At 49.3% G+C, this 26,067-nt stretch overlaps 1 protein-coding gene across 1 annotated transcript; it reads right to left on the reverse strand.

Annotated features, from left to right (window-relative positions):
- Nucleotides 1-295: 295 nt before the first annotated feature.
- On the reverse strand, nucleotides 296-22,915 carry vasna (vasorin a). The gene is made up of 2 exons (XM_086212346.1): nucleotides 22,577-22,915; nucleotides 296-4,830 (listed from the first exon to the last, which is right to left on the reverse strand). Exons 1-2 carry the CDS (start codon nucleotides 22,598-22,600, stop codon nucleotides 2,683-2,685), a joined length of 2,172 nt encoding a protein of 723 aa, XP_086068472.1. The 5' UTR covers nucleotides 22,601-22,915; the 3' UTR covers nucleotides 296-2,682.
- Nucleotides 22,916-26,067: the final 3,152 nt, after the last annotated feature.

Consider the following 26,067-nt stretch of genomic DNA (forward strand, 5'->3'; position numbering starts at 1 on the left):
AGGAGGCATGAGGCCTTTGAAGAGAACTCCTCCAAAAACTCCACATTTTGTAAAACAACTGGCTTTGTCACGTGGTCGTCTTTTCTGGCAAACCTTAAAAAGTTGTGCCACCATTTTTTGACTAAACTGATTTGTCAACAACCCCTGAGTGTCCATAAATCGTTCTCTGAATATCTTCAGTACAAAGTCACGTTGTTGTTGATCGTCTGCCGTTGTTGTTGATGTTGTGAGTGTTTGTCATGGACAGCCAGCCTCTCCTGACAGGACACAAGACCAGACATTTTAAAAAGTAGGTCTCTTTAATACTGTTCTTTTTCTCAGCATTAATTTCTTGGTAAACAACTGAACATTGACATGATCAACTTTTTTTTCAGAACAAACAAGAACAAAAAAAAAGAAGCTGTACAGAAAAGGCAGGTTGCACGGAAGAAAGACGGAGCCAACTGGAACAACCATGATGAAAACGTGAAATATTTCCTGCCCCCTTCGCTGTCCAAAGCAACGCCGAAAGTCTTCCAGTTGATGTTTGAGGGGCGAGCAGAACTACGAGCATCTGCGTCTGTGTTTAAGCTGGAAATCTGACAGAGGGAAGAAAGTGGTGAACCAGAGGGGTACGTTGTTTTTGGACAGCGCTGCGGTGTAGTGCATGGATTGGATTTTAAGAGCACGCACTGGAAACACACACACACACACACACACACACACACACACACACACACACACACACACACACACTAATATCAGCCATCTGAGCTTTTAACCGTCAGATGAGCAAAAATTTGTGTTCTCTTTAAAAACCTGATAAATTGGGTCTGCATTGAAAGAAAATTTCATTCCAATTCTTTCTGTTTAATATTTTCAGTTCATGATGTAAGATTCAATGTCTTCTGACGCACAACAGGCCTTTTTGTTTTTAAAAATAAACTTCAGCGTGCAACATGACACAGAAGGACAGCTCGTCTACGCCGACGTTGCTGAGGCTTCGACTTTGCTATCTCCTATTATTTGGGATTAGGACTTTCTTAAAAAGGAGAGGCACTGAAAGCAAGTGATATTTTCAGATCCATAAAGGCGAGAAGATGACAAATAAACCACCGTCTGGTTGTTTGTCATCTTCAAAGACACAAGCTCATGTTTGTTGACCAGAACTGCAGCGGATGGACTCAGAGCAGGGACAGATGCCGACACGGAGGGCGTGAAGGAACTCGAGGCCACAGGGGGGAGAGATGATCCGGTCAGCTGCTCGGAGAGGAAATGAGTGCTTAAAACTCAGAAAAATGGCCTCTTGGCTCTTTAAACGTGGCTTCCCGCCCCAGTGCGCGTGTGCTGCTCTCTGTGAGTGGACGCTGTCGTTTGGGAGTTCTGTAGTCTGAGGCTGAACCAAGTCCTCATGGAGCGACGGCAGAGAACAGAACGTGTCTGAGAGTTGGTCGTTAAAGTCACTTGATGGCTCCCTCGGATATTTTTAACTCAGCACTAATTACAAGTTCTAATCTAATCTTTGTTTTAGTTGATTTTTTTTACTGTTAGTTGTTGTGTGTGTGTGTGTGTCTGTCTGTCTTCAAAAACAACCGAGCTGCTATTAACCCAACATGCGCTGTAAGACAGTTTCAGCTACATTTGACATAAAAAGCAGAAATGATCAAATCCATAAAGGCCTTTTCAGCAGAGAGGAACAATGTTTTACCTCACGATCGCAACACTGAGACTGACTTCAACAGCAATGTAACATCGTAGAAAATGACAAGAACGGACATCATATCACAATATTAGCGAGAAAAATAGCTTTCCTGCCGCTGCAGGCCAAGTCTGTTCTGAATGGTTCTTCAATCAGTCCACTTCACTTTCACAGCAACTGTCTCTCAAGGAGCTGAGGGCTTCATGTGTTCACAATCCAAATCTGTGTAAAAACTAACTTTCTGATTACACAACAGCAAAAACAAGGATTTCAGGCAGCCTTTATGGACCCATTGCTAGTTTTTACAAAACACTGTTTTCTATAATGTTTGTAGAATTGCATTTCCGTGTGTGACCCTCAGTCTTGGAGTCGTTTGTGGCCGAGACACTGAAAAGTATCTCCTTTCAGCTCAAGTTCTTTTTATAATCACCGAGGAGCAGCTGGAGTCACTTGAAATTCCATTTAGTACCAGGACGTGTGGTCCAGCCGAGGCTAAATCTGCTTCGCTGTTTTTATTTATATCACTGTCATTTCCTCCAGTTCTGTAGTCCATAATCTCCCAGATCCAGCAACAGAAATACAGCTCATTCCCTCAGCTTAAGAACTCTTCTCAAAAGTGAGCCATTGTTTACAGTCTTGCAAAAAGGCACTTTCGTTTTTAGTCCGCTACAAAGACTCTTTTAGTCGATTGCACTTTAACACTTTCACCTCCGTCTAACTCTCCCAAATCCTCTTCGTTGTCCCACAGTGGTTCAGCACATTTCCAATATGCGGTTACCTAAAATTCACCATTCATTATCCCTAAAATTGACAATCCAGTCAGTAGTGATGCCATTTTTGAAAACAAAGGATACTAAGTGCCACTAGTCAAATTGTGGATGTCTGAAATTGGAATGAAATTTAGATTTTCAACCACAACGCAAGCTGGAGAAAGATTTCACTGGTCTTGAAGGACATGTCAACGCTTCCCAAATTCATTCCAAGAGTTTGTATTGTATTGCATCTTAGAAATAAGATGGTTTTAGCACCGCCAGATTGTTATTTGATGGCGAGTGTCCTTGCATCAACGGCACCTCATAGTCTAAACTCCCATTTTGTTGCAAGGGTGACGGCGGCTGAGGAGTATGACAGCGGTCAATCTCAGGTTGTTTGATGGGGAGGGAACCATTCCCCCCGTTCTCTGGGCAGGCCTTGATTCCTTCCATTTCCATGGGATCAGGATCCGCAGGGCCCAGCTCCAGCTCCATTCCTGCCTTGGTCTGCCTCCTCTTCCGCAAACAAATGATCAAACCAGCCACCACAGCCAACCCCAGCACCAGGGCCAGAGCAGCCAGGGCCGGTATGAGAGTATAGGTGAGCTGGCTCTGTGTCTCCATCCTGGGTTCTGAGGAAGTAAGTGGAACTCCTACGGTGCGAGCCTCTGTGCATGACCCTGGTTCTCCAGAGCTGTTGGCCCTGGAGTTAGCTCTCTCACCCAGAGGACTGGCACAGACTGAGTAGGTACAGTTGGGTCTCAAACCACGCAAAGTGTACTCGGGGTAGGATGCAGGCACACTCAGAATGATGGGGCGGCGGTCAGGGCCTGAGAGGTTACGGTAGGTCAACCTGATGCCACGGATGTTTGGCCGTGTCTCGATGAAGCGGTGCAGGTCAAGAAGAATAGACGTAGAGGTCACCTGGCGTGAGCTGATGGCATCAAAATCGGCAGGCACTGCAGGAAGAACCACCGAGACTTCTGTGTCTGAAGGTTTCGGTGGCGCAGGAACCTCATCTACATTTTCACAGTAGAGGCCTGAGGTTCCTGAGGGACAGAGGCAGCCCAGTTGCCCCAACGGGTCAAAATTACAAGTGCCGCCATTGAGGCAGATGTTTGGAGGGCAGATGTGCTGATCATATTCCACACTGGTCGAGCTGGGAGAGACTGGAGCCTCTGATGGAAAGGGGTTGCTGTCTGTTTTAGAGGACAGGGTTTCCTGACTGGGTGGTGGAGGAGGAGGGATAGCATTGGTATGGGGGGTTTCTGGAGGTGTGGTGGGCATCTGGGGAACAGGAGTACTCCCAATGGGGGAACCAATCAGCACCGTTGTGGAAGGTGGACATCCAAAATCTTTGTGCTCTAGCGCTGAAAGCATGATACCGGCATTTACTAGGGGAAAGTGGCATCTGGTTTCTTCAGGCCTCCCGAGCTTCACATTCTTCTCTTTCAGCCAAACAGGGAACCAGGCTAGTGGACACAAGCAGTTGAAGGGATTCTCAGCTGCTGTCAGTTGCGTCAATCTGGGAAATGTCTGGAAGAAACCCTGGGGAAATCCCTGTAGATTAAGTCCACTGAGATCCAACTCTTGGAGCCCAGTCAGCTTCTGGAAGTCTTCCTTCCTGAGCTCACCCAAGGGGTTGGCTGCCAGGCTGAGCTTGATCAGCCCTTTGAGGGAATCCTGCTTTAGGGCCTGTGGGATCTCGACGAGCTGGTTCAGGGAGATGTCGAGGTCATGGAGATTCCCCAGGGAGGCTATCAGATCATCATCCACAGAGGTAAGCCCCAGAGAGGCCATCTTAAGGGCTTCTAAGTGCGGAGTCTGGAGGTCTGAGGGTCCTAGGGTTTGAATTTTGTTGGAACTGAGGTCTAGAAGCAGAAGCCTGTGGAAATTCAGGGATGGCAATGACGTGAGCTGGTTTCCTTGGAGCTTGAGTTCCAGTAGCATCTCTAGACCTTCGAATGCTTCCTCATGGATGCTCTGGATGCGGTTTGCGTGGAGATACAGCCTCTCCAGCTTGACCAATCCAGAAAAGCTGTCTTTGGAAATGTGGGTGATGTGGTTAGAGGACAAATCTAAGTTCTTCAGCTTCGACAACATCTCAAACACACCATCCGGAACCTCTCCCAGGTCATTCTGGCTCAGATCTAGTAACTCCAACTCCCCAAGACCTCTGAAATCATCCTGGGACAAAGTGTCAATGCCGTTTTGAAAAATATAGAGGTTTTGGGTGGTAGCGGGGACTCGGGGCACTGTGTTGGACCGTCGACTTATACAGAATATCGACTCTTGGCCTTGACAGCTACAGTCTGCCGGACACTCGAGGGACACAACCAGACCAGATGAGAGGAAGAGGAGCAGGACACAAGGCAGCATGGTGACGTCAGTCTCAAAGCTCTGAAAGACAGAACAGAGGGAGACAATGGTTGCTGTTAATCAGTTTCCTTCCAAGGACAATAAATGAGACAGTAAGTCAATTGGTTTTATGTACACACATTCTGTGACAACCGGAGCAAAGAATTTCTTTCCTTAGTCTCTTTAAAGCACAAGTGTTTGCTTTAAAATAAATGCTTGAGGATTTTATTCTTCACGCCTTTGTGTTGATCCACGAGAAAACACAAACCCATGCTTCCCTCTCTCTGTGTGCGCGCGCGCGCACACACACACACACACACACACACACACACACACAATATATATATAAAAACACCAACAATGACTTCATCAGAGTGAATCAGCTGTTTCATACCCTTAGTTACCAGACATGGAATCAAGACCCAGGGGCTGATGCCCAGGGTCGCCTGGCCCACCCAGGGTGACCCTTCCTGAGGCAGACTAAAAACCCTTTCAGCTTCTTCCCTGTATTTATGACACAGTCTTTAGTCCATGAAACTGAGTCTGCAGTGGTGCAGCTACATGGTTTCTACATACAAACATACCAGAAGAAAACATGCTCTGAGTGTGAGACACATGCTTGCAGGACTTCAGGAAATGAGGAAGCAACCGGGATCGTTTTTGGCGTTTGTCTGCGCACAAGTTTGTGTCCTGGATAATAGAGTGAGATGACAAATAGTGTAACCAAAAACATCTTTATTTCTAAACTGTTGATAACATCGATTCAATCCAATTCATTTGGACAGGTTTGCTTAGGAAGAAGCAGCTCAAGAGTCCCGATGTCTGAAAACTTGACGGGGAAACTGGCAACGCTCAGAGGGATTTTAACTCAGGGGGAGGAAGATAAAGCGAAATGGAAGGGATATGGAAATTTAATTTTGAAAAATAAATTTATTAGATAGTAAGCAATGGAATTATGCCGGGATCAAAGCACAGGCTGCTCGAAATAAAACGTCTCGTAAACAATTTCTGCTTGCAAAGCAGTGAAGAGGAAATATAATGCGAATTTCTAAATCTCACTGAATCCGAAGGTTTAAGTGCTAAAATCCCCCAAAAACCTCAAGTCAGTTGGTGCAGCAGTTGTCAGCCCCCCACCCTCGTGCCCTGTGACCTGGTTTGAGTCAGGTCACTCTTCCTGTCACTTTAAATGACCGGAGGACCACGTTGCCATGGAGATCCGTCACTCGGTCACATGATGAAGGTGGTCAGTGTTGCAGCACCTCGTCCTGTCTTTCGCTATTTTGGCCCCTCGGGTTCTCTCCTCACTGCCTGTCCAAGAACTCAGGACATCTCAGGGAGGAGACGAGCAGGGACGATGGAAGGATGGGACGAGCTCTCATATCCTGGTGGTAAACCACGGATTTGATTTTCATTTGATGTTTGAGCAGCCAAACTTGGGATCTCAACATTTAGTACGAGCCAGAAGCTTCCAAAGAGACGTCGATGCTCTAAGCACTATGACCGTCAATCTTAATGACCTCTTAATGACAAAGGACATTTAATCAAGTTGTTAATATTGGAGATTTTTGGGACACGAACACCGGCTCCACCTCTGCAGTGTGCAATGCACCGGGGTTTGTGCAGCATCCTGGCTTCCTGGGTTTGGACCCCTGCAGTGTGATGGCACCAGAGTGCTATGACAAGACAAGATGCACCAGTGCTAGCATGCTAAGGCTAAAATTACCCTCCCACAAATGATACCTTGAACATAACTACTGGAAACAGGTCACCTTGACATGGAAGTACACGCAAAAAAATGATGTTTCGGTTACTACAACTGGTGTGTCGCCTCCATCTCTGGATGCTCTCAGTTTTAGCACCTTGGGCCTCTGCTGGTGTCTGACACTGACCGATATCACCAAGCCAAGCCACCTCCCAGATCAACCTTCACAGTCAAAACATGAATAGAGCTATGTGGTAGGACCAGCTCTCCTCCATCAAGTTCTACTCACATGCACCAGAGCACCGCGCTGTTAAGACTCCCAGCACCCAAACGTGTCCTCAGCTATTTGTAAGAGTGTAGATAAGGTTCCACCATGAAGGAGAAACATGGCCGTCAAAATGACATGAAACAGGTCAACACACACCCGAGAACTGCACAAGACACACACACACACAAAACAGCGGGGACACAGTCTAAAACACAGCTGGATTCTGTTACCCACAATACACTGCAGCCATCTCTCACTGTGAGACAGAATGAAAGGCCCACATAAATCTCGGTACTCCCCCGTGATAAGAGAAAGGTGGAGAGGGAAAAAAGGCAGTGAGAGAGAGACCCCCCCCCCCCCACACACACACACACACACACACTGAGAGAGGTAGCCTGAGAGGGGAGGGACACAAAGGAGAGAGAGGATTTGGGTGTTTTAATAGCTGGTAGCTGATGAGTGACTCCATTCATCCACCGTCTGCTGTAAACAAGGCCTGTCAGACCTGACGGAGTTCTTTTCTCTCAAACTACTGCAGAAAGAACACAACATCTCCAGCACTCCTCCAATGGGGAACAGAGAAAAGCTGGTGCTGGTGGTGCTGAGGGCATCTGGGTGGCACAAGAGAAGTTGCACTTCCGAAAACTCGATGCTGTCTGCTGTGTTTCAGAATAAAAGGTTGGCGACACACGGAAGCTGAGGACGGCGATCGTTGACCAGTGTGTGAAGCCCCGGCAGCTGTTCCTCTAATTCAGAATTCATGTCATTCATGTAAGAATTCAGTTTCAATTGCTTAGAACTACAACTTCATCTGTGAGATCAATATTGTTGCTTGATAAAAAAAAATGATAAAACTATGCAATAAGAGCAACGCTGAAGCAGGACAGCGTTTCTTCTTCAGTCTGTCTATTTTTCTCCTCATTCCAACGGAGGGCTGAGACATCAAAGGGGCTCCTGCGGTCGAAGCTTGCCAGGAGGGGAGTCTCAGTATTGTTCATTTTGTTTACTCCCGGTTCCAGCCGGAGCATTAGGAAGAGCCTGGAACGCCGGGAGGGTCGAGAGCAACCGCAGATACTTTTGACAAAAACATGCACAGTTGCTGAGGATGAGGGAAGGTGTGTAGCTGCTTAGTCACAAGTGTTTCTTTTTACTCTTGATAGCCGTAGATACACACACACACACACACACACACACACACACACACACACACACAAATGTAATATAAAACCTTGCACTACATTTTGGAAAGAATCAACTCAGACTTTGTCACCAGTTCATGTCTGATGACTTGTAAGAGCCAAACGCCCTCAACGTGGTGATGACACCATGATGACTGTGTTTGTTGTGTCTCTCTTAGCAAAACGACAAGGAGCTTCAGGTGCTCAAGTGAAGGTGATGCTCAGACTCACAGCCCCACAAGATGTTGTTAGGTCTTCCTGCCGTGAGCAAACACCGCAGCAGGACGCCACTGGATGGGTAGGATGCTGGAAAGTCGGATTACATGAACAGAAAATAATGAGAGGAGAAGGTCGCCAGAGGGAGAGGAGAGACCGGCACCTTCACCGGGACAGAGAGGAATAGCTGGGATGAATTTTAGGAGCAATGGATGAAGACAGGCAGGAACGTCTGGAATGGAGGTGGGAAAAAACAAGAGGGGAGCATAAATTATGTTAGAGAGATATTCTACAGGGAGATTACTTCATTTTCACAGAGGAGAAAAAAAGGGGACGTGAGTTAGTGGTACAAACTTATCCTCAACTCCCACACCCCCGAAACTCCCCAAAGTGGAATATCCTGTTACCTCATGCCTAAAAAGCTCAGCGGTTTAACAACTCCAGTCTCTGAACTCCAAACCTGAGCAGCTATTGTGTAAGAGGGGGAATACACGAGGATCTGCAGCCCGACTGTTGCACGGGGATGTGACATACATGTACAAACATGTGTTAGAACATGTTAGAACACACACACACACGCGCGCGCACGCTTGTTTAGGGTTGGTTCACATGAGACAAACAAACCAACTTATCCCAACAGCTCGTGACATTTAACCCCGAGAACTTCAGCAAACCCCCTCCATGCAATCAGAGGCAGCTGTAGCCCCCGAACCCCTCAGCCTAGCTGAATCAGATCGAGTGGGCCGCGTTCAGACCAGGAACAAACGCCGCTTGGACAACAGACTTTGTGTGGGGTGGTTCAGGTACCACAGAGAAAACAGCACGAAAACCAGGACGTCCACAGAGAGGAACACACCCACGAGGCTGCAAGCTAAATAAGTCGTCGAAACGTTGAACACGACTCAGTATTTGCCAGGTTGATATTTGGTCAGGGTTCAGCACGGGGGCCTGAGTTCAAGCCCAGGCCGTTCCAGGTCCTTTCTGTATGGGATGGGTATGTTTGGAGGGTTTTCTCCAGGAGGTCTGGCCACCTCCACACCAAACAGATGTTGGTCCCTGGAAACTTAATTCTGATGATTATACACAATGAACAGGCAAGGACGCAAGCAGGAGCCCCCAACTCCCCCCACCTGGAGGACGACACACGAGACAAACACGTGGAGTTCTCTTACTTTAAAGAATCGGATGAGGAGGAGATTGTTGCTACGCTGGAAACGCGCGGCGCTCTGTTTTCTCTCCTCTTTCCAGCAGCCAAAGCGTCGTCTCATGCATTCGCTCTGCTCCAAACCACCTCAAGTGAACAGAAAAACTTTGCAAAACTGGAAAAGATTTTTCCAGATTTCCTCAAACCTCCAGATGAGCCGATGGGAACCAGTCGTCTGTAGCTGGTCTTAACCTGCTTGACTGGCATTCCTCTCTTTGCTGTCTCGTTGCTGGTAACAGGGACAACCAGCAGCTGGGAAGCGACTCCATAGCTCCGGTGTTGCCGGGGCATCGGTCTGGCTGTCTCAGCCTTCATGTGGGTCAGGGGTCAAGGTGGGGAATGATGGAATCCTGTCAAATGAAACCATCTCCTCCCCCTCTGATTGGCTCCTCATTGATACAGTCTCTAAATGTGACGGACATTTATTTCAGGACTGCAGTTGCTGGAGGAGGGAGGGAGTGAGAGCTCACCTCCCCCTAGTGAGCCGCCTCCACTGCTCACTCTCAGCAGCAGCAGCAGCACCGGTGGGAGGACAATCACATGAATGCTGTGAAACTGGATTACTGCCTGATAATCAATCATCATCTGACAGCGCTCTTGGCTCATGTGGCGGCGGCGACAGCAGGTGTTGTGGTGTCTGACTCAGGTATGGCAGAGGTGCCAGCAAAGCTGCCGCCGCTATGATCGCCACGCAGGAAGGATTCAGGCGTGCTGCTGCTGCTTGTCGGTTCTCCTCCCTGCGTTCAGAACCTGTTGGACCTCCAGCCTCTTCATCTGAAGTCGCAGACACAAGCTGGTGATCCGTGGTGAGCGTGAGGAGACGGGAGCATCTGCTCTTTTACGTCTCAAGTATTGTACAGTGATGACCTGACTTGGCGTTGACTGACAGTTGAGGGTGTATATGTGACTCTGTGAGCAGCTGTAGGTTCAGGTGAGGTCGCCATTGCTACGTTTAGCACGTATACGTAAACACGTTCCATCAGAATGTAGGTCCTTTTTAAGAAAATGGATTAAAGTCGTTTTTAAAGTAGAATATTTGACAGGTGTTGAAGCTGAGGCCTCCAGGTCAGCACCTTTGATATCTAAACTCTTCAACGCCACAGTAGGCAGATTTTGAAAGATGAGATATTTCAGTCTGACACTTCTCCACATTTGCAGCTGTCAGACGCAGGTGTAACTCATCGCATTGATCATCGCCACATTCCTTCCTGGCATTTCAAAGCCTGAGCGCTGCTATTGTCCACTGGCTCCTCTATCAAACTGCTGTTCCGGATGAGACGTCCAGCTGGACGGAGGGTTTGGGCGTCGTAGCGCTCAGACAACGGAGCCTCGGGTTCTACGTCGCAGGGTTCTGCTGCTGACGTGATGATGTGAGTTCCAACCAAGTACTGACGAGGATTCATACATGAGCCCGTCCAAATGAGGGAGGGGCTTTCAGCGCCGCCTGGGAGTGTCTTTGGCTTCTGCGTCAATGACATCAGCTGTCTGGACGCACGTCAGCGCAGCTCTTGTTTGAAGGTTCACATCCTCCTTATCCTTGACGTACCGCGATCTGATGATCATGCGTGACTGAAGTTACTGAAGGTTTGTCACCTTTCTGCAACTGCTCAACAACGTAGTCAACGACATGACGGAAGAGTTTCTGACAGAAGCACAACTTTGTAGAAACCAGCAGCTTCTCACCTCACCAACATGGCGGGCGCATACCTCATTAACATCTGCTCTTTATTCGCCATATGCCTCCAATAACGGTTACTGCGTTTTGAGAACATTTTGATTTTGAGTAGACGAGGGTTGTGTGATGCGAGGATAACAGATGGTGAGGGACTAGAACGTGTAGTAGAACCTGAGTTCTGTTGTTCAGACTCTCTCTTGAAGCGGCGGGATTTTTAAAATGTGTTGTATTTACGGGGTGTCTGACTTTTAAAAAATAAAACATCCACAGAACTTTAAAAAAAGGTGCAGAATAAAAGTTTCAATTTAAAAAGTGTTGGCATGTTGAGCAACCAAAGATTCTGACAGTGCTGAAGCGGTGCTCCTGCTACGACCCCGGTGCTGTGAGGCACGCAGGGGGAGCAACAAGGACCTAGTGGGGTTTGAGCTTCCTGACACAGTCGCTACACACCTTGATTCAGGTTCACATCTGGTAACACCGTTTTTTCAGCGAGGAGACAAAACCCACAAAGCTGCAGGAGGCTGTGTGTGCTGCACGCACGCCTTCACACGCCACGACTACACGCTACTGTGAGCGTGCCCCGTCTGTCAGCACTGGGAAATGAGCATGTCACCTGTACAGGTGTGCGAGTGGCAACAGAGGAAAGCCTCTCTGCCATGGCAGTATTCCAGGAATGTAGGGGAATAAAAAGAAAATTTAAGGGTAATTTTCAGTTCCTGTCATCAATTTGTCAGATGCTGACGTGAATTCAAACACGTTACATTCTCATGAACGGATGACGGGAAGCCCTGCGGTCTCCTGCGTTTTCTCTGACTACATTTCAAGTCTCTGTGGTAAAATCACAACTCTCACAGTTGAATAAAGCGTTGAGAAACAAAACTGCAGGTTCCCTGATACGCAGTCGATGAAGCCAAGCTTGAAGGTTTTCCTCAAGAACCCATGTGTATTTTTATGGTTGGAAACTCTTCCAGCTTCTCTAAAACAAGTCTCATCTCCACCACTGCACGCAGTGTTGGTCCCGCCCACTCTGGTCTGTCAGCTCCTGCCTCGCCATCACTTGTCGCTCATCTTAATAAGCCACTGGCGTTTGGAGGCAGCAGCGTTCCTGAAGCGGCGGTGCTGGCTGTGAATGCTTGCCAGTGTTCGCTGAGGTTTCAATTTAACCGTGTTTTCCCCCCAAATGAAGCTCCGTACCTGTCTGTTCCCGCCATCGCTGCTGATGGCGTGCAGTGGAGGGAACAGACGCATGAGAGCTCGAGGGGTGAACACAGATCTACGTTCAAGCTTTAAGAAAACAAACAGAAGAAATTCTGTAATTCTTCATCTATGCACCTCCCTTCCTCCCTTCATCCATCCATCCATCCATCCATGTCTGCTTTCACCTCCAGGCCTGACGGGACCCGACCCAACACGGAGCCCTTCAGGCCTGCTGAACCCAGCTGTCAGGTACTCAGGTATGGCCTCTGGCAGGGTGCAGGTTGGTCTGGGTGCTGCCATGATTGACACTTCCCTTGCAGTTGATACAAGTCCGGACAGACACGGCGCAGCTACGGCTCCTCCGTACTGCAGCAGAGCTCCAGCCGGCAGAGTGAGCGGCGCGCTGGTGAAACACGCCGCGACTCCCTGAGGGTCGCCGTCCTCCGCAGCTTTTTGTGCAGGCAATTTGTGATTCTTTGCATAAGAGTGTGAACTGACATTTGAAAGACAAAGAAAACTGCCTCTAACACTCTGACTCCGCCTCTTTCTCAGCAGCAACCACAGTCTCAACAAACTCAGCGTGTTGTCACGTGACTTTTGTTTCCACCAAAAGCGTCCAACTAATTTGTGCTGGAAATTTACCAGCATGGCAGATTTGCACTGGAAAATCAACGAGTAGTGCTGCTATTTATGAGCCCTCCACCTCTCCAGATCATATTTGTCAGGTGAAAAAGCCGCGCCGTCGTGAACGCGGCCCCAGCAACGCCAGCTCCAACCCCTCCAGTTACACACAGGACAGCAGACGCACATTCAACCTGGAACAAACCTGAAAGACCCGGGAAAACTGTCCCCTGCTGCTGGATCACCTCATTAACCCAGTGTTGGTCAGGGAGTGAGGACAGATTTACTGCTCAAACAGCCAGAGAGAACACACACACACACACACACACACACACACACACACACACACACAGAGTTGTAATTTGATTTGGCAAATGCATTCACAAAATCAAAAAAAGTAGAGTGTGTGTGTGTGTGCGTGTGTGTGCGCGTGTGTGTGTGTGTGTTGGGGCGTTACTTTGTCACTTATCTATTTACTTTACGCCTCACAGACCCTTCAAAGTAAACACTCTCCCACTCAGGTCTGCTGGCTGAGGGACCGATCGGTGGGACCTGTGTCCACCTGGCTGCTTGAAGCCAGCAGACCTCAGTCAACTGCTGAAGAAACAAAGGCTGCATTTTACACAGTGACAGAAAATCACATTTTTAACTCTTCGGGGTTCAGTCAGAGCCCAGCGGGCCGCCATCAGGTTTACAAGACCAGACCTGATCCTGGCCATTATTTTCACAGTATGAAAGCGGCTTAGGTTCGGCAGGTCGACACTTCTTACGACCTGCATTGTGTCTGCAAGCCAAGAAAAATGTGGAACCGGTTCTAGTCTGGATGAGCTCTTTGGACTTTGGCCCCCGTCAGGAAGTCGTTGTTTACATGGGGACATTTTGATACTGTACTCTGGGAAGCAAAGGCTCAGAATGCAAAAATACTTCCTAGACAAAAAAAAAAATACCCACAATCTTTAAGTGATCTTCAGGAGTCAGAAAACAGCGCCACGCATTGTTACCTTGAAGCTAACAGAGACAAACCAGCAACAGGAAGCTCTCCTAAACTTCTGATTGTCTGTCCGTCTCAAACGGGTCAGAATGCAAAGCACGAACATTCAGAGGAAAACGTAAACGTAAACCAGCATCACGGAACTGGAAACGCTCTGTTTGTTTAGTTTCAGTTCAAATCAAAGCGGTTACTGATCGTAGAGCTGAATCAAGAGGGCCGAGGTGATTCTGGTCTTCGTCTTTGTGCACTGACGGCGTCGAATGACTCTGAAGTCACGGTGACGTTAATCAGGAGGGAATCAGAGGCGCAGAGACAGCACGTAAAAGTAGAATCAAAAACGCCAGTGAGCAGTAACTGCACTCTGCGAACCCTGTTAGGGTTTTCTGTGACAAAGTCGAATCATTGCATCATCACACGTCCTGGTCAGGTAGTACTCAGAGTACAGGACTGCATCTGAGCGCTGCATCTGTTTGGAGAGGTTCATGCTTCTGTGACTTCATGCCTTCACGCCGAGACAACAAATTCCCCTCAGCAGCCGGTTCAGGCCCAGAAGCCCCCCCCCCTTCACGTGAATGAGAGACAACTTCTTCCTACTTCTGAGCAAAGCAACTGTGACTCTGACCCTGGAAAAGCTCTCAAGTTACCGGTTCAAAGGTCACGTTCACACTCGTTCTTGCTGCTTGTGTTTATTTTCTGTCCAGGTCTCTGGAAAGCCTCGCTATGGGACGCACTTCTCTTCTTCTACTTAAATATTTCAGGAAATGAATCAACAGCACCAAGCAACTGACGCACTTACAGCAAACAGTATTCCTCCAAAGCGACCCAGACCACAGCGACAGACAGCACCACCAGACACACTGCTGACACGCCCACCACAGCGACACAGACAAGGGCTGCAGAAACACTTTTCTACACTTCGCAAATAATAGATTTATTTATTTTAATGGTGCTCGCTGCAGCGTGGAGAGGAGGCAACGCCGCGCTCCGCTGCAGACCAGCGCTGACACACGACTCGGAGCCCAGAGGCCTGCAGGGATGTTTAGAAAGGGGGAGAGAAATAATGTTGCTTGGAGGGACGGAGCATGTGTACACACACACACACACACACACACACACACACACACACACACACACACACACACACACAGAAGTGACAGTTTTGCACTGCTTCCCTTTTTTACTGCTGTCTTTTCATGTTTGTTTGTTTGTCTCACACGTGAAGAGTGACTGGGTCAGAATCGACTCCTGATCTGATGTTTGCTCCATCGGGGTTACTTCCTGTTGCCACTAGGTGGTGCTATGGCTTCAATTCATCCGGGGGATTTCTTCAGGTCTGGACTCGCATCAATTGTGAGAAGTTCAGAAGCGACCCGAGCATGTGGAGTCACGATACTTCAGATTCATGATCTTAAATATCAAACATGGCCGCCTCGTCACGGTAACACCATAAAACGAAAGCTCTCAGTCGTCACAGTAACCCGTGACCAAGTTCTACAAGGTGGTTCTGACCATATCTGAGATGTGGTCCCACCAGGAGGACGGCCAAGTGTTGGAAAAACAAGAAAAAGCACTGACGTCACCAGGTGGCGCTATGACTCATCTATCTCATCTTCTTGGCCCATTCTCTACCTCTCACTGAGTTTGGTAAAATAAGTCAATAAAAAATCGGCTTCACTTTTTTTGTGTCTTCCTTCCTGCTGCCTGATGATAATAATTCACTGGAAAAGATCCGAACAAATCAACTTAACTTGGAATTTAGAGGACATAAAAGCCTCCGATACAAAGTTTTTGACAAATCTGCAGTAAATAAAGACTGCGGTCACTATTTTAAGAAATACGGTAAATCGGTTTCGAAGGAGTTGCAACGGACGAAGCTTCTTCTGCTTCTTTCAAATTCCTGTGACAGATAAGATCAGGCTCCCCGGACAGCCAGCAGGGCAGCCAAGCATGGCCGCGTGCATTTAGGCCGTGCAAATCACAAGTGTGAACCTGCTGAGAGATAGAACTCAAGATACGTCGCAACCGATTTTCTCACATTAGTGTTGGCCGCAGCTAACGGGCAGCTAACACATAGGTATGCATGCACAGACATGCAGACGTATGCGCATGTTCCCAGATCAAACTGGACTGCGGTTGGAATCCCGTCTTCTTTCCCTGAAGCGGACTTCTTCTTCTCAACTTATACAGATGGAAAAAAACAACGTCACATAGAGGACGAGCAGCGTAGCCGTGTCGTACATGCAGCTAATGCTGTTCTGGCACGTAAATATGTGAATCTCACAGCTCAGGTTAAGAAGCACAAGATCATGTGGTATTTAAACTCTGTATATGAAGCTGCTTCAGACGGGCTGGTGAGAACCTTCACTTATTAGAGTCTGGCGAGCCACTCAAATGGAAAAAGCAAAGTTCTGGCTCAGTTTTTACTGAGCCGCTGTTGACCCTGCTGTTGGTCAGCTGAGGTGCTGCTCCCTCCACCTCCATCCAAGCCCTTCGATCCAGTTTTGACACCCCCCAATCAAGCAAACCAGAGAAAACAGCCGGCGGTACAGTAATTGGCCATTTTTTTGTAATAGGAGGCAAATTGTTCCAATTGCAGCAACCTTGCTTGTATCCCCTCCTAAAACTCTCTCACACACAGCTGCACGCTTCAGAGTAATGGCCGCCGTCAAATTTAAACGAGTTTGGTGGAAGCCAGAAATCTCTGAAGAGGCCAACAGCCCATCTGACCCAGCGCAGTTATACTCTGTTAGTTTTCTGCTTCGAGGCTATGAAATTGCATTGCACATTCTTGCTACCTCAACTGATGAAATAAGAACCGTCTGTTTCACCAGGCGACTGAAGCGTCAGACACGTGGCCTCGGACGGACGGAGCAGCGAGTGACCTGGCAACTGCTTGTCTTGGACATGTGGGTCCGCCTGGGTCTTGGATCCTCTCATCACTTATTACCCAAGAGGCGTACAAGCAGGGCCTGGTGCAGGCTGGTCGGTCGTCGGGCTGATTGTTCCTGTGCGGACGTCAAAGATTACACTCTTTAAACTGAAAAAACCCACCGGCAGCCAACAGCGACTCAAGGTAGGAAGGAACCAACCACCCCCCATCACACCTCCATTCAAACACACCTGCAGGGGCACAGTTGCTGAGGTCAGCTCCTCTGCTCACAGATGACAACTGTGAGGCGACTGAGCGCGTCGACCATGAAACACGAGCGAGCTGCTAACTCAGTGCTACCTGACCCAACTACCTCAGCCAAGCCATCATGATGTCATCAGTTCTGGATCCAGTTCCAGGTAGATGTCACTCGACATGAGTCATCCTACCAAACCTCATCCAAATCCATCCACGGCAGCGGGCCGTGATCACATGACTGGCGTGGAGGAAGTTATGATAACGTATAGAAGCTGCAGTCAGTTAGTTGTTAGTTGTGGTTGCTGTTCGACACTCTCGCACTTCCACCGTTCTCAGAAAGCTGCTGCTGCACAGCGACGACCTCTTTGAAGTGGCTCTTAGTTTTAATCGACTCTCGAGATTTCCACATTAAACTCGCCCACATCCACACTCAGTGGGTGGAGGGCGTGTCCCTGCCGGGCGGCTCTGCCTCGCAGAGACTGCAGTCACTCCATGGATGTCAAGAGAGCCGGAGGGCTGCTGAGTGACAGTGGCCATCTTGACTTGATTTATCAGTCGTGCACCTTTTTTCATTCCAACGTTGCAGCCTGCTGAGAACATGACGCTCTGAGAAACGACCCACACACCAATCACAGCTCATTCTTACAAAAATGGCGGCCCATTTAAAGTCGATTCTATCAAACTCTGATCCTTGGGAGCAACTTCGCAGCACCGAGCATGACTGTACAGCCACTAGTTGCTATAAACAGTCAAGACCGACTGGTAAGGGGCGCCAAGTTAGCTAACCTAGCATGTAGCAGCAGCACAAGAAAAGTCCTTCATGGGGAGGAACAACCAGGAGCTTTACCTGGACGCCTGAGATGATGGTGGAAAGTGAGCTTCAACCTCAACTGTGAGGTAGAGAAACATCAAATGTTTTGCGTGTCAGGGTGAAAAGCACAGGGGGACAGAACTACAAACCAGAACTGACACGTGAACACTGTCATGGCTTGAATATATGAACACAAACACAGGAAATAATGACACGAATGTTGAAATGCCTCAGGCTGCTGATTTGATCTGCTAGTCCTTCAAGTACCATCCTGGTCAGACTGAAGGTCCCGGGCATCTCGGGGAGGTTTGTGTGTGTAACTGGACCGGGTCAGCCACGTTCCTCTGTGTGTGTGTGTGTGTGTGTGTGTGTGTGTGTGTGTGTGTGTGTGTGTGTGTGTGTGTGTGTGTGTGTGTGTCTCTTCTGCTTCGTAGGTTTCTTGATGTGGTGTGTGGGTAGACTGGTCCCCCTTTGACTCCCGACCTCTCAATCCTCTGCTAGCTGCAGCGAGGCCTCCGAGGAGGACACTGGGATTGTGTGTTCAACTGTCTGAATGTGTGAGGAGGAGCTCTGTGTGTGTGTGTGTGTGTGTGGGGGGGGGGGGGGTGCGCAGTACGAATCAATAAAAGCATTTGAGTATGTGGAGTATGTGTGTATTCACACCAGCTTGGACTGTTGCGTGTGTTGGTCCTTGACAGCAGCAGCACAGCCTCAACTCAGTGGACTCGCCACCTGGAACAACATTTTGCAGGTGGTACCTTCCTGTTCTTGTCGCCTGCTGGTCGTTGAGCCCACAGGTGTGAAGGGGTGACGTGCTGCCGTCCACCTCCTCCCACATCAGTGCTTTATTTCCATTCACAGCCTTCTACAGGCCACCACAGAGCTAACAGCACCTCCTCTCGCCAACAGACATGCATTATATATGTGAAAACACTTTGAGCTGCATCTATGATACAGTAGTCGTAGTAGTAGTAGTAGTAGTATGGCATGTCCATGCATCTTAGTTAAAAGCAGGTTAACTGGAATGAGAGGCACAATTGGTGAATTATGTCAAAGTCCGGCAAACAGACCTGCAGGGAGCAGCAGAGCAGAGGGGGAGGTGAGGCTGCAGGTGGGAGGTGAGGCTGCAGGTGGGAGGTGAGGCTGCAGGTGGGAGGTGAGGCTGCAGGTGGGAGCAGACGCAACACGTTCCAGCAGACTCCCACCCCAGGCTCTGCTGTCACACACAGGCGAGGACCATCCACCGCAGCACGCGTGCCAGCGCTGACAAACGCCGCTGCTGGTTACACCGTGTTTTTGAAACCCCTTCTGTCCTCACCTGTGCCTTCAAGTTACTCTGAACATCACAGGTCCAGACCCCCAGCCCTTTGAAGTGCTGCTCTGTGAGGCCCCCAGGCTGCTGTCTACCTCCAGACATGAGGGCTGTGGGATTGGGATGAAAGGACACGTGTGTGTGTGTGTGTGTGTGTGTGTGTGTGTGTGTGTGTGTGTGTGTACTCCTAGAGAATGGAGGGCCAGGGTGTGTAATCTTCAGATTAGGTGTCAGACCAGAGTGGAAAGCGTGTCAGGCTGCTTGCAGTGAGAGATTTTCTCAACACTACAATGCAAAACTTCCTTTTGACTTCAATGTTTACTACAGTTAGCACCAGCACCGCGGTCAGGCCCTAAAAAGCTAGCAGTTTTATTGTTTACAGTCTTCCACAATCCTGTGGTCATCGCCTCCTACGCAAATCCAGCAGACCGCAGCTGGTCGGATTATTGTAATAATCTCAGTCTGCAATATGTAATCTGGCCATAGACCCTCCTGCTGTCCTGGAGCCTCCTGGTACCACAGAGGAATGTTCCACCGAGTCTATCGGTGTCACACTCTTTACCTTCCTGTGTTTATACAACACCCTGGGGGGGGGGGGGGGGGGTACGTAGAGACACGCTTTGCGGGTTCCTAAAAGGGCAGCTCTCCCCGGGGCGGAGCAGTTCCTCTGGTGAGCAGGTTCAGGCTCAGGCTGATGAAGGCTTGAGTCCAGAATTCCTCCGGTATCAAGACAGCTTGTAAAGACGGAACTTGAGCCTTTTTTTGTCACTGAAGACACCAGACGGACACCAGACGGACACCAGACGGACACCAGACGGACACCAGACGGACACCAGACGCAGCACCGCCACCGTTTCTTCAAACCTACTGCTGCTCAGGAAGTCGCCTCGAATTTCCGACTGATCATCTCTAAATGACTTGTTAACTATGAAGGAAAGTCTGGCTCCTCCAACGCGCTGCTCCCTGCTGTTTATACATCACAAATCAAATCAAATTATAATTATCTAAGCTTCAGGACTCGTCCAACATTCTATTTTTAGTATCATCGGAAAGACGCAGCCGCCGAGCGGTGGAACCAGTGAGCCAAATGAGGGGAAACCATGTTGGGTTCTGCAGTCCCAGGAGCTCGTGAATGATTTCAGTTGGGCTGCCGAGTTCAGTTCCCGGCGCTGAATGATTTATCTGCAGTCACAGGCTCCGTGCTAGACGTCTGCTAGGCCCTGCCCCTTGCCACGCCCCCTTGGGCTTCCAAAATGAACTGACAAGTAGCCCGAACCACTGCGCGGCACCAGCAGAGGGAGAGACCAGCCTCTCCGGCTTCTGTGTGCTGTTTGATTGAAAGGAGTGGAAAAGTTGAAGAAAGTCGAGAATCAAAAAGCGATGAATGAAAAATGAGGCGCGCATAAAAAAACCCTTCCAATTAGGGACGAGAGATGTTGTGAGATAACTGCTGACACAGCTGATATCGAACCATGTCGGTGTTATCAGCATCAAAACTTTAAATGAGATCCACATTATGAATACATGAAGAAACAGTTCAACATCATAAATCTGAAAAAGGAACAATTTTCTTTATTTCCAAAACATTTGGAAAAGAACACACGTCTTATATTTGTTGTTCCCTCAGCATTCGTGATGAAAGAAGAGCGGGCGGACGGGCGCGGAGCTGATGTCGTTATCTGGCCATACTTCAAATGGCCCTGATGACAGTGGTTGGCTTTCCTCCACGTTCAGGCCTCTGCCACTGGATGGCGCTGATTTAAGATCAAACCCCACATTTGGCTGTAAAAACCTTGTTTCTTAACCCGATTCTGCATCTCCCTCTTCTTCAGTTCCCCCTGCCGAGGCGGAGCTACGCGCCCGGGTTGGAATGATGTCATGTGCATGATATGTGGATGGAACACCACTCAGCAGAGCCAGCAGGCAGGTGTTCTGAGCGAGTGTCTGCAGAGTTGAACACTGAGGCACAGCCAGCGTGACACTGGTCCACATAAAAGATGGATTGGATCAAAAATGGGTCCAACAGCAGGAACCCGAAATGTAAAACAGACACGAGAAGACGAGAAGCGAGACTCTGTCACATCTGTAAATGTCAGGGGAGAAGAAAAATGCCAAAGAATGACAGCAATGGTAAAGACGACCACAGCGGGGGGGGGGGGGGGGGGCGAGACGGCTTCAAAACTCAGAGAAATGTAAAAATAACAAGATTCAGGCAGCGAGCGTCCACGCAGGAGAGGAGAGCAGCAAGTTAAGGGTTCTGTTTTATTTTCTGAATAAAAATCAGCACAGCCAGCAGTACAATGACCCACATCTGACCTGGAGGGAGGGTGTGTGTGTGTGTGTGTGTGTGTGTGTGTGTGTGTGTGTGTAACATCAGAGCACCATGGGGCACACTTAAATCCCACTAAGAGGAGAGGATTTTAGTTTGTGTGGCTGATAACAACTGGAAACACACACACCACACATACATACATATATACACACACACACACATACATATACACACACACATACATATACACACACACACACGCACACACACACACACACGCACGCACACACACAAAACCCAATCCTCTTCACCTTGTACCTCTTAACTTCCTTCATGGGGTTATTAACTCCCTGATTGGGGAGCTTTCCTTCCCGTCTCCCCCCTATTTAGTTGTCATGGTGGCATGACCCGAACACTTATTAGCTGACCCTTGGGATTAGTCCAAACTGGAAACAGGGGGGCGGAGAGGGTGGGGTTAAGCCTTCACCTCGAGGTGCTCGCCCAGCATCACACTAAAACCTTAATTAAATTGCTGAGACACCGAGGCAGGAATGTTTGCTCTGCTCTCTCCGCAGCGGAGTTCTGGTCTTTGCTTTTCCCAAACTTCTTCTTCTACTGCCTTTATTAGCACCGACGCCTCGCGAGGATCGGGACTGGTGAAGATTCCTCCGGTCCAAACAGCGACCAGTTCACAAAAAGTAATCTGATTACTAATTCGCATTTGTCCCATAAACACCATTTAAGGAGCTTCCTCTCGTCTTTCTGCGGGTAAATCTTCTATATTATTATTAGGACTGTTGTGACGTCACTTCACCTCCTGTTCTTCTGCCTCCGTGATGCTCGAGCTGAACCGGACTGAACTTTTCTCCCTAGAATTCTGCTGCAGTTCATAAATTAAAGAAGTTCCTTGAGGACCCGGCAGCTGCTGCATCAGAGCGAACCCGCGCCTCCATCCTCCACACGCCGCTTCTCTTCATTTAGAGCCTGAGGTGCAGGTACCGACCCGGACGAGCTCCAGCAGCGGCCCCTGCGTCGGCAGAGACGCGCGGACGCAGGGGCCAAGTCACCGAGCTCAAGAGAAGCTTCTCGGAGACGTGTGAGCCCGCTTTGTCCCGGTACCGGCCCTGTGGCACCGGTACCGGCCCTCCCCGGGAATCATCCAGATTCTGGTGTTCGGCTCACTCTCGGTGTGCTCGGATGCACGAGTCGCTTACCTTGGCAAAGACTCCGGAGTCCATGGGAATGCGCTGGACAAACTTCTGCACCAAGTCTTCTCAGCTCGGGTCCGAGTCCTCGGGAGCCGCGGGGAGTCCTGGAGCCGCGGGGGGAGTCCTGGAGCCGCGGGGGAGTCCTGGAGCCGCGGGTGTGAGGCTGCAGCGCTCCGCTCCGCTCCGGTGCTGGTAACAATAGCGCTCGCTGAGGCGGAGGAGGCGAGCACCTCACACGCTTTGGTGAGGAGGGAGGAGTCGCGCATTGCGCGCCCCCGGGACTGAGAACCTCGTTGACGGGACCGCGCTCATCCTGACAGCGCAGGCCGGGCTTCTGTCCGCCTGTCCTCCGGTGACTGCAGGTCCTGTTAGAGATCACCATAAACAAGATTTACGTCATCAAAAACTGTATCCCACGTCATTTATTACAAGGCCTGATGTGTACTTGTTCACTGTACTGGGCTGAACTGGGAACTGGTTTACTCTGATGGGATGGAGGGAATCTCAGGCACCGACAGAGCGTCGCCGTCCAGGCTGTCAGAACTTCTCCAAGGACATCTCATCCAGAGGTTGGTTGCAACAAATTACAGCGACGTGTCACGTTTAGTGAAGCTGTTTCCGCTCGGCTTCGTTTACCACCAATTAAACTGGTAAACTGGTCTGAGAGCTGCTGGGAGCCTTTCAAGCCAAACAGCAATGAGAGTACGCTTTCATCTGGAGGGTCGATGGGTGTTCATCACACCAGCGCTGCACAAATGACTCCTCCACACATGAGGATGGGCCTTCTCTCTTACAGTCAGTGTGTGTGTGTGTGTGTGTGTGTGTGTGTGTGTGTGTGTGTGTGTACACAAGTATAAACATCAACTATCAACCCTAATGCACAAGTATGATGTCCCTGATGAAGCTGAAGGCTGAAACTGTTTTACAGGTCATTTTTCTGCGTGATTTCTTCGCTGATTGTGTCTCAACATTTCTTGTGATTCAGTCACCAACTCTGTGTCTATTTTCGGCTGGTGTATTTTTACAGTCTTGGGAAAGTGCCTGTAGGTGCACCACTTACCAAATACTTCCTCCTGTCGCCTCAGCTGTAAACGAGCAGTGGACGGAGACACTAAACCCAACTGCCAGGTCGTGCTGCATGTTCAGATCAGGCCGAAACGCGACTCCGCCGTCGCTCAGGGGTCGTCGACCCTCGACCTGCAAAATGAATTTAAAAGTGTCACTGGACACTGCACACGCGAGCTGCTCACGTCATGAATCCACACACATTCAACCCTACCGTCAGGGCCAGGCTCCCAGATTTCTATGTACTTTTTGTTTTAATCCCTGAATTCGTTATGAAGTCTCGATTGTTATCAATAAACTACGGTGTTTACAAAGGAAGCATCAAAATCCCTCATGCACAAGGAATGCAGGGCCAAATTTAACTCCACTCAATCAAAGACTGCTACCAGCTAGATTGGTTGGCCCGTTCAGCTGTCAATCAACAGCTGAAACCAGACTGCACCTGATTGGACAGATTAGCTGGCCGTCAAAGCTGAAACCAGGAAGTCTAAAGCCGGTATCAAGGCCTTGTTGGGTCGGTGTTGGGTGAGCAGCGTCCAGGGGGGCGAGCACGGATCCAGAAGAAACCACAGCAAAAAGAAAAAGGTCTTTTATGGAACGAGCAACAGGTGAGAGGAGGAGGGTGAAAGGCTCGGTGCAGTCCAGGGATTCCTGGGTTCGTTTGCTCTCTGGAGGAGTCGTCAAGAACCTAAAGGCTGAGCTACGGGCGCGTGAGGAGCAGCCTCTCTGTTGGACAGGTGAGAAAGGAAAAGATTCAAAAAAACCATTCAGACAGATTCGTGCCACACTGTGTTGATCGTGTTAAAGCTGGAAAACTTCCCATAAATGCAGAGAAGCTGGCGAGGTGCTTGAGTGAGCAGGTCCACACGAAAGCTTGACAGAAGCACGGCAGGTTCACACAAACTTTGGTCTAGGAGTTTCAAGAAGAAGCATTTTTGATGCTGTAGCCACGGTGTTGAGTAGCGGTGAGATGCTCAGAGGCCTGAACTCCTGGAGCAGCTCTGGGGTCAGATGTGCACAGCGTCCGAGCTCACACGAGGTTGAAAAAGAGGAAGAAACTTTGACAGGAGCGCGAGAAGACAAACAGGGCGACCCTCATCCTCCGCCGCCGTGTTTGCTCTGCTGCTTCACAATGAAACCCTGCAGTGAGATTTTCTCACGGGAAGAAATCAATACAACAAACTGACGTCAAAATCAATAAAGATAAGAAGGTTCCAGTGTCCCCGTTCAGCGCCGTCAAAGCAAAAATCCACCCTGAATGATGCCTTATTGATCAAAGTCCATTTTAAAGCTTTAGATCATCACAAACGTGTGGGCGAGGTTGTGGCTTCTACTGAGTCAAGCTTCAGGTACGCAGGTGTTCACGCTCCATTCCCTCCTGTTTCAAGTGGAACTTTAGCACAAATGCCAGACTCCAAACCACCAGGGGGCAGCACGAAACCAGCAGTGGGTGCAGTTCCTCCAGGAATAGAATCAACTCCAGCAGCTAAAGAGCAGGAGGAGGAAGCAGAGATGTTTCTCAGCAATGGCGTCCCGAGGTTCCTCCCACTGATTGGCTGAAGGAGCTCCTCCATCATGGCCAATACTCCACCTTCTCAAACTTGTTCTAGATAGCGAGGGGGTTCTGGACGTGACTGCAGAACTCAGCGTGTGAGGTAGTGAGATAGGAACGGTTCCACCGGGCCAAGAAGCAAGGAAATGCAAACTTCTTCAACGAAGGAGAGAAACTCCAGAGGCTTTTGGTTGTGATTGAATGAGCGAGGTGTAAAAGACTGGCGATGTGAGGTCAGCGCGCGGGCGCCGACGCAGGGCTGTGCACGTTGACTGCTTGTCCACAGTGGGAGAGTTGCAAGCGGAGAGTTTACGTGATTCACACAAGAAGGCTTGACCCTTCACAGACCCCCCCGACACACCGGAAACGCCTCCCGTCAGTGAGGCTGCTCTCCTTCAGCCCCTCCCCCCCCGAACGTAAATATGACAAGAAAACGAAGACGGATGAGGAGGAGGTGTTAATGTGTCGGTGCCTGAACGATGCACAGAAGGCAGCAGGCCTCCATGTGTTTGTGTGTGGCGGCGCTGCGCTCGTATTCCTCCCATCGCCGCCTGTGCTGGGTGTTTTACTGCATTGCTGACATTAGTGAAGTTCCTTTAATGAGGGCTGGTACACAGCCTGTTCCAGGGGGAAACTGCAGCGGCGGAGAGGAAAACATGAAATAACACAAAGGAATTCAGGCCTGGAGTTGCTCACCCCAAGGGAGGCCGTCAGACTGAGCGCTGGTCCTGAGCCAGGGCTGCCGAAGGAGGAAGAGAACGTCAATGTTTGTAATTCTGTTGTTTCTACATGCTCTTCATCGCCGTCTCACTCCGGCGTCGCGGCGGGTTGAGACAATGGGCGAGTTTTTCTTGAATTCACCTTTTTACTACACATAACC

Source organism: Aulostomus chinensis, chromosome 8 (genome assembly GCF_037954235.1).
Source record: "Aulostomus chinensis isolate RoL2024-O1b breed Wild chromosome 8, RoL_Achi_v1.0, whole genome shotgun sequence".
NCBI lineage: Eukaryota > Metazoa > Chordata > Actinopteri > Syngnathiformes > Aulostomidae > Aulostomus > Aulostomus chinensis.